This window comes from Zootoca vivipara, chromosome 8 (genome assembly GCF_963506605.1).
Source record: "Zootoca vivipara chromosome 8, rZooViv1.1, whole genome shotgun sequence".
Classification (NCBI taxonomy): Eukaryota; Metazoa; Chordata; class Lepidosauria; order Squamata; family Lacertidae; genus Zootoca; species Zootoca vivipara.
The window spans coordinates 50,877,778-50,888,795 of record NC_083283.1 but is presented as its reverse complement, the minus strand read 5'-3'; the positions used below and the strand labels follow the sequence as shown (position 1 = coordinate 50,888,795).

Genomic DNA, 11,018 nt, shown 5'->3' with positions numbered 1-11,018 from the left:
TTTCCTTCATGTAGCTGAGACTGGAGGAAAAAACAGCATGTTCTCAAGCACCTAATACCATGATGCAGTATAAGCAACCTGAATGTGATGGAGACTGGAGCTCCAAAATAAACATAACTTTACACATCAATGTTTTATTTAAAAACAAATAAAAAATGAAGAAAGGATAAGTTCTCCTGTACTAATCAGAAGAGGTAAGGATAATAATAATAATAAAAAACTGTAAATAGACAGCAATTCCCCCCCATACCTACATAGGCATCACAAAACTGTGATAATCACTTTCCAGATCTCTGATTTGACATATCCTGGAAACAATTTTGATAAGGCAATGGCACATGTTGCAGATCTTAATAACAGGAATTGCAATCTATTTTAGAGTCACCCAGATATTTACAGAGGCTTTTGGACTAAATAGCTTTTAAGACCAACATTTTAAAAAGTCACCGTGTTGGATTTGTTTCTGAGCCAGCAAACTGCATGCAACACTGTAAGTAAAAGAACTTTGCATCAGTAGTAGACAATATATTGTATTAACATTGTACGTAGTAAATGATTCCCCCCTTCTCTCCACTAAGCAGAGACTCTGCAGTCTAGACCCAGCAGTACTGCGAAGGCATCTACAGGATATCATTGGCTCATTGAGGTCACAGTGCGTTACTTACTCTTAGAGGTTGGTTGCCTCTGCAGGTATACGAGGGTTGCTATCTATTTGCACATGCCCGAGCATCTTAATGTTATATATATATAAAAATGTCATTGGATGCTCAGAATCTGTGTATGTTCAGTGCAGTCCCTAGGACAAAGTTCTAATGAAGATATGCTTCACCAAGGCAAAAAAAGAAACCCAAAAGGTTAAAAATGGAGAAATATTTACAGATTTTTCCTTAGTCCCAGATATTGAGTTTTTATTTTCTTTTTGTTTAGTGCATTGTCATAGAAAGGTTCAAAAGGCTATGAATACAAATTTTCTGGTCCAGTTCCATACATGTCTGCAAGCCGTTTAAAACGTGGCCCCCAGTCACTGAGGTAATCGTAATTCTGATCTGAGTTTGAACTGATAGAATCTAAAGAGCTGAGGGACTCAGCCACTGAACCATTTCCCTCAAATGCGTATGTCTGCAAGGAATCGTACGGTGGAGCACAAGGATCCACATCAGCCTCTTTTAGTCTTTCCCAAATAAATTCCCGAAAAATGACGTTATCCGGGATGCTTTTAAAGGATGGTCTACTCAAGAACTGGATCTCTGGAGTTACATCCCTCCTCGTTTTGGTGTCTCGGATGATGTTGAGGTTCCTCAAGGCAGCCATATCAAAAGCCTCGGTGTCTTCCTCTCCACCTCCCTCATCATCGTATCTGACTATGTTTTCCCTGATATCCCTTTCTTCATCGAAAACAAGGGGCTCCTTTTTCCGTCGTCTCATTGTAACAATTAGTAGGACAAGCACTGCAATGCAAGAGGCGATACATTTAGCGGAGACATATACTGAACTTTATCCATTCATTAAGCTTTTACTTACCAGCAGAGCTATTTCTAAATTATGCATAAGAGAACCGCTCACACACTATGGTGGTCATACTATGCAGTCAGTTTTTAAATTTGCTAACAAGTTCTAAAATGGCTTTTAGACCAAGAGCTTTCAGACATTAAACAATTTATTGCCACCCTCATCCTGATTTAACATCTTCATATGTAATTCTGTATACTACGCTGGCTGCCAAAACATAAATTTCCAGAGCAAGCTCGGGCCGAATATTACAACCTCACAGCCATGCAATAAAAAGAGACCTTCTTCTGAACTCTTAATTGCTCAGGTGATAAAAGCACATTCATAAACATACCATGTGTAATTTAACTGTCACACTTTGGGAAGTGACTCCATTATTGAAGTATATGACGACAGGCTGCCTGATGAAGTATTCGATCCTTGATTGGGAAATTCAGGGTTGTTAAATAATGTCTAACATAAGTCTCCGTTGGTGCGTTAAAAGCATCTCTCTAATAGATAACACTTTCCTTTAATGCAGAGTACTGCACCGTCTACCTGCGAATTATTTCTGATGAGAACTCCAAAGGCTGCTGGCATTTATTAGATCAGGCCTACGATATGAAGATGTCACATTTTTGCTATTTCTGATGCTTAAGAGGATTTCTTGTTGGCTTTAGTGCCAAGATGAACATTTGTGGAAACAGTCAGAGGCTATTCAACATTTAAGTCTTAACAGTCAGAGTGTGGAGAGGGCATTGCTTCCCAAGCGAGGGAGAGAGCTTGTGTAAGTTAAATGCATGTAAGATGTGACCATACTCTAATGATGATGGGTGGTCTCCAGAGTTAGCCACATGGAGAGTAGGCCCATTTAAACCAATGGAAGTTCATGGATTTCAATAGGCCTACACTTAGCATGACTTGTATAACACATAATAATCCAGATAGATAGATAGATAGATAGATAGATAGATAGATAGATAGATAGATAGATAGATAGATAGATAATCATACTAAGCTGTACCATACATTTATCATCATTTGCAACCAATGTTGTTCATAAATCAAAGACATCATTTTCAGTTCCAGATAACACATGAACATTGTTTTAAGGGTAGCTCATCTATTTGTTATTTTATTTTACAAACAAAGGATATAAATTGTTTTATTTGCCTTCAATAAGCAAAATAACCTACTGGAAGGAACTTATAGTCCAAGTTCTGTAAGTCCTTAAACAGAGCTGGAGGGTTCAAGGTGCATCACAGTACAGTCGTATCTCTAGTTACATACGCTGCAGGTTGCATACATCATGGGTTATGAACTCGCCAAATCCGGAAGCGCTGGAACAGGTTACTTCCAAGTTTGGTGGTTTGCGCATGTGCAGACGTGCCGAATCATGCAGCGAGCATGCGCAGATTCGGCGCTTCAGGTTCCATACTGCTCTGGATGCGAACGGGGCTCCAGAACGGATCCCGTTCGCATCCAGAGGTACCACTGTAGAGATACATTGACTGTTTTCTCATAAATTGTGATGGCTTATTGGTTGTTTGCAACAACAATAGCTGCAGAACTACAAGTTGCAGAAAATACCTCTCCCCTAAAATGATGTTTTAAGTATGTAATTTAACTCAGTGGCTACATTAGCACAATACCACATAAATGAAAACATTTTGACGTATTCTAATTTTCAAATGTATACTACCTTTAATAGTGGTATACAATGAGGTTGAGTAGGGTGCCTCTTCCATGTTTCTCTTCTTAGATGGCTAAATCTCTGCTCTGAGTATAGGCAAAGGTACTATAAACTGCTTGTAGGCACATTAACAAGTGGGACCAGCAACTAACATGCTGCAGTCCTCCTCTTTAAGACTGCAACTAGCTAACCAGCATCAGGCACCATTACCTGCTGTTTTAAACCTACCTATTTGCTCAGGTGTTCCCAGGTGATGAGTTTTTAAACAATTATTGGATGCCACCACTATACATTTTATTTTATTCTTTTATTGCATGGCTAATTGTCATGATACTGTTTGTAATTAAAGGCGGCATATAAATGAGCTGAAGAAATAAGATGTGTGAATAATATTGAAAGTGGGTTTTGGAGGACTTGTTCTGTGGTGTGGAAAAGTCTATAGCAGAACGCAGTGTGAATATAGAAAGCTGGTTTTCAAAGCTGTGAAAATCAGTCGCCTTTGGCAAGTGGCAATCTCATTGTGGCCAATTTCATAGGCTGATAATGAGCAAAAACGCAAGCTAAGAACTATAAAGCCATTAAACTGGAAAGATTTCAGGACTTAGCCCTACAATTTTATGAAATAAAATATTGAGGAAAGTAATAAGATTCAAATGAAGAGCCCACTGATGAAGCTCGTCTTTTCCCTCTTTTAAAAGAATTACTTTTGACCACACTAGGATGGTACTACAGCCATGTATTGAGCAGTTAATCTTTTCTTTGCTCCAGTGAAAATGTGTTTTCACACTATGACATGTTCAGCAGACTTCATCTGGGGAGTTAAATACCTGCTAATAAGTGCAAAATATATGAAACTTAGTAGATCTGCCTGCCTAGAGGTACAATAAAAATCACGATAAAATGAATGTTTTATGTGGTTATGCCTCACACAGCCCACGATTGCTTGAAGCCAAGAAAAATATGAAGTCCTTTGAAAGGTTAAACATTTTAGCATTTAAATGGCTTTAAGAGAATATTAATTTCTAATCACTCCAACTGCTCCTGAACAATAATTTTTAACCTCTGCATGAATAAATCCCACTTTAGCGGCTCTGCAAGAGTCATGGCACTCACTGCCTGCAAAACCAGTTAGTGCTGAATTCCAGTGCAAGAACAGTTGGATTTCAACGGGAACTGCTTTAGAAGAGATACTGAAGGAGAAAGGGAGGGGAATCCCAACAATTTCATGACAATAATCAGTGTCTAGTTCAGACATCCCCAGACTTTGGCCCTCCAGATGTTTTGGACTACAATTCCCATCATCCCTGACCTCTGGTCCTGTTAGCTAGGGATCATGGGAGTTGTAGGCCAAAACATCTGGAGGGCTGCAGTTTGGGGGTGCCTGGTCTAGTTGAATGGCCAGAAAGGCTAATTTTCAGGATTGTGCATTAGTCTTATAACTACAACCTCGTTTGAAAATCTACCATTGCTACAAGCACACAGAACATCCCCACTAAACCATATATTTTAAAGTAGATGATTGAGCACTCCTAAACCTGCCTTGGATTAACCCCAAAATTTTATGACACCCCCCCCCCAAAAAAAAATCAGAAGACCAAAGTTAATTTTTCTGAACCAACCACAGAGGAAATCCAAAAAATTACCTGCCTATCTTCTTGCAAGGTTTCCTTTTCTATAGCAAGTGAATAAATCTGAAAGCACTCCATTGGTTTGCATGTGGGAACACCGCAGGAGCCTAATCAAAGGGTGGAGATGTTTATTATCTATTTACCTTTGGCAGGGGTTATGCCCCCCCTGGATTGGGCCCTATGCTATGGATCAGCATTGAGTACTGTTCCCCGACCCTTTATTGGCCCCCAACAATGGTGAGATTATTCCCCGAATTATCCTCAGCAGAAAATAAACCCCCTCTTCATTCCCCAGATTGGGTCCTTAAGTCATTTACTTTTCCTCTCTGGAATTGAGAGAATTCCTATGCATGTTTAAAGTAGCTCAGTTGATGGAGCATGAGACTCTATATCTCAGGGTCTTGGGGTTCGAGCCCCACATTGGGCAAAGATTTCTGCATTGCACTCTACCATTCTACGATTCTGTGTTTAATTAGAAGTAAATCCCATTGCATCCAATAGGGCTTATTCTCAGGTAGGAATGGGTGAATCTGATAATTTCAGTTGCTGGAAGTTTGTTATTTTTCCACTCTTAAGTACAGTTCTCTACATTTCAATCAATTTCAGTTCCCCATTTATTCACCCTTAAGTTCAATTATCCGTATTTCCACATCAGTTTACATTTTTTAAATAAAAAAGTCCTTATAAAAATTCGACAGCATTTTATTGTCTCCTAACATACACATTTTTGCATGCAATTTCCCCCAATAGATGCATTTTGTGCACATTTTAGCATAAGCATTTTGTACACATTCCTTGGCATAGTGCTTCAAAAGGTGCAAATTGGGTAGTTTGCCTTTAAAAACTAACTGAATCAAATTTCTTCCCCATACCTACTCCCAGGAAAGTTTGTAGAGGTGAAGTTCGCTATTATTCTCCAGCTTGTTTCAATGCAGGCTGGGGATAATTAAGAAGCCAGCAGAGCTTTCATCTCCCTTGAGACTGGGCATAGCAATCTTTTGGTCTTATTAGCATGGCTAGGGAGAACTTTGCTGCCCTCCCTGCTCTGGAACAACCCAAACAATCTATGGAATGAGTACAAAGTAAGAGTACACTCCAGCCAAAATGAATGTTATGAGTTTGGTTGATGAAGTGATGCACCCACCTCTGGTACCAAAAGCCAGGCTGAATGTACATGGTGTGTAAAGTTTAGGTTTGAGTTTGGCAAGGTTCAAGAGGAAGGAAATTAAGACTCTTAAAGTGCAATTACCAGAAATGCTACACCCTCTGTGTGATCCTCTAACACATTCCAGATGACTGTGTTGTAGTGGATTCATGTTTATTTTTGTTTGTTTATTTACCGTATATTCGGGGCAATGCCAGCTTTGAAAGACCACCTTCTTCCACACAAACGTGCTCATTATTTGCATGCAACATGGGAGGCCTCTTCACTGACCATGTCTAGGTAGTTAAGCCTCTTCATTCTGCACAGCTTTGAATGGTTTGAATTCTCATTTGTCTATGGATTATTTCAATGCATTCTTGGCTTCCCCCCCCCCCATAATGCTATTTTAACATTGTCAATTGTCTTGGGGCCTTTTGGAGGCTGAAAGGCAGTATATAAACAATTTCATGCGGGGGGGGAATGTTACGGGGAAATGAAAATGGCTATTAGGACACTTTCTTGTGGGCCATAAAGGGGACTTCCCCTGTGCACACCAATGCTCCTATGTGCCATTGATACATCAGATAAGGAAAACAGCTTTGGCTTATCAGTAACATTCCCATGCCTAACTGAAGCACAGGAAAAAACGTTTTGAGTTTGAGAAACAGTTATACATGTCTGAGGGGGCACAGAATGATCATTACGATTATGTTAAACAGTTATTATAAAAGCAATTACTATTGTGTGTCTCTGTGACGTTAACTGGGGGGGGAAATTACACCGCAATTGCCATATAATTCTCAGAGGCATTGAAGATTTTCCGCACTTATTTCTTTAAGGAATTATGTACAGTATAAAAATAATGACACCCAGCAAGATGATTTTCTTGTGCTTTTTATAAGTTACAATCATGTATTTTTTCGATCTTTACTCCCCCCCCCCATTTTTTTTGAAAACAACATCACAGCTGACAGAGTTAGAATACAATATGCTTCATATGTACAGATTGCCTTAAAGGCTTCCAATAACAACGGAGCTATGTGGATCTGAGAGGTGGTGCCGGTCTACGTGAAAAAAATGAAGTAAGAAACTGAGGAAGGAGAATTATGGACCGTACCAATTCAGTCTGTGTATTATTTTTATTTTTAAAAATACCATATAAAAAGCTCCCCAAATGTAGTAGCGTGTTCCCATTAGGGAAAGGAATACACTAAGCCACTCCTGTGCATTTTTGCTACTTGCAGGGATATTTTTTTAACATGGGGGGAAAATTCAAAGTGTGACACTCCATCCTTAGCCTGTAAAGGTGCAGGCTGGCATTTTCCCACTTCAGTCTCTCACCTCATACTGTGTAATGTGGACAGCAGCTCCCTTTTATGTATTGTTTTACAAATAAGGAATAGAAGTTGAACAGTATTTAACAAGCAAAGGTTGCCCATTATGAGTTATGGGATATACACCTGGATTTTTAAAAGAGTAATGGAGGGGTGCATTGTGAAATACTTCCTCTCTGTTGAAAGGGAAGAATCAGGCAATTTTGGCCTGTGACATATTTTTTAGCTTTCTTTTTTTTCATTTCTTTTTTTTTTCAGTATGTCATACCTGAGTTAGACTTAGTTGGATATTATACTTAGTAAATCTCTGGGATTAGGATGATTGTTTAAAATATTGAGTCCCTGGCAGTAAGCAGTGACCAGAGGAGGAATGACTGCTGGGAGGAGCGCAGAGAGAAGCAACCCCATGGTGTATCAGTACGGGGGGTGGGGTGGGGTGGGAAGGGTTAAGAACCACTTGCCAGTCTTGTCAAATTAGGCAACCCACAGCTATAATTTACTTAAACAAATTCTGCAATTGATCCTTCTGTGATTGTTAAATTTAGTTTGACTCCTATTTCCAAGTAAACATGAATGGGATTGGACTCCAGGATGTCTTTCTGAACACTGCTCTAAATCAGGCAACAGCTAGAGAATAATTCAGAAATATTTGTGGCATACAGTTTGTTCTTCATCTAACAATTTGTATTCTGCTGAGTTGATTTAAAACTCCCAGTAATTCTGAGTAAAGTTCAATTTGGCTTGAAATGCTCTTTTCTGTGGCACTTGGGATATGGAGAGCATTGCATGTAAACTATGGAAGCTGTTTTTTTTTTGTTTTTTTTTTTGCAGTTTTAACAGTCTGAAATGTTGTCTGGAGAGCTTAGTCTTCACATATGTCATTTCTTGTCATGGGCAATGTCACTTCCTGAATAAAAAACTGTCGTCTTTGAATCTTGTACTTTTGCTAGAAAACTCTACCTGTCTGTTCCTAAGACACCTGAACCACAGGAGGCCTAGGTTGGAAACCAGAATCCATAGATGAAGAATGTGTCAATCCTGACAAGCCCAGCCAAATGCAAAGTGATGGATGGATCAGTATTTTGCACTAGCAGTTACTGCACTTGGTTCCCTACTACCAGGTTCAAATTCTGTCACATAGACATTTCTCAATAGATGGTCAACTTTTAAGAAACATAAATGAACAGAAATCCAATTAAATATCTAGACATGTCAAAATTACAATGTTCGCTACTGAATTCTTTTTCAGTTTTACCTACTCACCTGAAATATTATGAGGTTTAAAAAAACAATGTTACATGAAAGAAACACGCGTATGTCTAAATTTTTACTAATGGAATTATATTGTATCTGTCTCATATGCTCTATGGTATTTTCATATTCATTAATATTTTGGGGTAAATGGAAATACCTTTTGATGCTTCAATTATATACTCAATTATCTAACATTTGCCAGATGTATTTATTAAGGGGTTTTGGACACATACACAAGCAGTACAGTCATACCTCATGTTACGTTCGCTGCAGGATACATCTTTTCATGTTGTGAACGGGCTGAACCCGGAAGTCCCGGAATGGGTTACTTCTGGGTTCGGTGCGCATGCATGTGCAGAAACGCTAAATCGCTCTTTGCGCATGCGCAGAAGAGCCGAATTAAATCAGGCGCCTGCGCAGACGCGGGGCTTCAGGATGCAGCCTTTTCAGGTTGCGAATGGGCCTTCGGAATGGATCCCGTTCGCAACCAGAGGTACCACTGTAATAAGTTTATGTTAGGCTGTATTCCTATACCCACTTATCTGGGGTAAGCTACATTTAACTCAATAAATCTTACTTTTGAGCAGACATGTAAAGGCTTGGGCATTATATGCCTATGACTACCAGACTATGTCCATTATTGTTCACTAATCCAGTTTTCTGCCTGCATTTCCCATTTGTAAGTTGTGCCTGATTAAAGAGGCCTCACTGCTCCCAGCATTGTCTGTTACACTCCTTATCATAGCTTGACTTGAGCTATGCATATCTGAACTTTAAAGGTTAAAATAAATGCACCTACTTGACAGAGAATATAAATCATCTTCTTTGCAAAAACAGGAACCATTCTAGCCTTTAAAAAAAGTTGCTGGCAAATGTAGCCCACTTATAAAGTGGTCTGGTTTGCACATCCCGTTGAACCATACTTAAACTATGGTTTAATATGAATGAAAAGCATGCTGGTAATTGTCGGTGCTTTGCTCTTCCACTGCTGCTGCATTGCCAGGAAACAAGCCATGATCTGGCTTGCTGAGTTGTCAAAAAAAAACACAGGGTTTCTTTCCACACAAACCACGAGAAGCCAAAAATTGCTTAATGTTTCTGGTTTGTTTTCCCAAAACAAACCATGAGCCCAGTTTGTACAAGCCAGACAATGGAGTCAGGAAAGAGTGAAGTACCTGTGATTTCAGCAGCAGGCAACCATACATTGCTCATTCACATGAAAGCACAGGAATTTTTTTAATGTGAAGTGTGAACCAGTGTGTGTCTACTACAGACAATGATCTATACACATGGTAATAATGTTGAAAAATCTGCTTCAGAGAAATATGAAGTTCTGGCAATTCTTGCATGATCATTATTTGCCTAGAAGGTGCTAGGACTGTGCCAAGTCCTAACTGCCATATGCACTAAAGTAAGGTGCCAAGCAATGATTTAAAAATGCTATCACAGTTCAGAGCTTTTTATATAGACTTTAGAAAAGAGCAGAGTTTAGGTGCTTTCCCCCCCAGCCTCCAGTGCCATTTTTAATTTGTGAATTGGTCCTTCTTATTTGAGATGGTGATTGTGAAAATGGAACACAGATTTTATAAATGTATCTGTGCCTCCGAGCTTATTCCGGATAAACAGGTGTGATTCTGTAACTATCACAGATTCTAGGCTGCAAATGCATAATCAATAGCCTGAACACCTGGAAAGGTAGAAGTAACGTTACTTTCAGTGTTATCAAATATACCTCGAGTTACAAACGCTTCAAGTTACAAACTCCACTAACCTGCAGCCAATCGGAAGTTTCTGCAGCCAATCGGAAGCTGCACCTTGGTTGTCGAACAGACTCCCGGAACGGATTAAGTTCAACAACCAAGGAACGACTGTATCTGGTTGAACACTGAGAACAGGAAGCTGGACTAGATGGGAATTGGCCTGATCCAGCAGGCTCTGCTTATGTCTCCCACTGTAGAACTTTTAAGGTTTCCTTTTCTAACTGTTGATTGCTATGTCTTGTATTTAGTTAGTTTATTTGCATTTTGGTTGTTGTATTATATTTCATAATCTATTGTACGCAACCTCGAGATGGCCACATTACAGGCATAATATCATAATAAATAAACACATTTTATTTGACCCTCACCCAAGCAATTGGAAACGCATATAAGTAAAGGAATTGCATTGCATTTGTTCTGAAGGAAAACTGTTCCCCTCTGGGGAACAAACCCCAAAGACATACCTAGCAATGTCAGAACACAAGCCAGTATCGCTATGAGTGCTCCGGTGCTAAGTCCTGCTGGCAAGATGTAGGCCTCTGCATTGCATGTTTGGGCGATGCCATCTGCGTCACAGTCGCACACCCGGATAGTGAGTGTATTGGTGCTGCTCAGTGAAGGAGAGCCACTGTCCACAATAAATACCGGCAAATAGTAAACTGACTGCTCCTGCCTCCGGAATCCGTTTCTTCTGGTTAGAATAGATGCCGTGTTATC

At 39.6% G+C, this 11,018-nt stretch overlaps 1 protein-coding gene across 1 annotated transcript in view; it reads right to left on the bottom strand.

Annotated features, from left to right (window-relative positions):
• Positions 1–817: 817 nt before the first annotated feature.
• The window catches only part of LOC118090370 (cadherin-7), a 115,058-nt gene continuing 104,857 nt past the window's right edge, over positions 818–11,018 (bottom strand). Inside the window, exons 11-12 of the mRNA XM_035126025.2 lie at positions 10,766–11,017; positions 818–1,448 (exon numbers count right to left, since the gene is read on the bottom strand). Of these exons, the coding sequence (XP_034981916.1) occupies positions 955–1,448; positions 10,766–11,017 (746 nt within the window). The 3' untranslated portion in view covers positions 818–954. The remainder of the gene's footprint in view (positions 1,449–10,765; position 11,018) is intronic.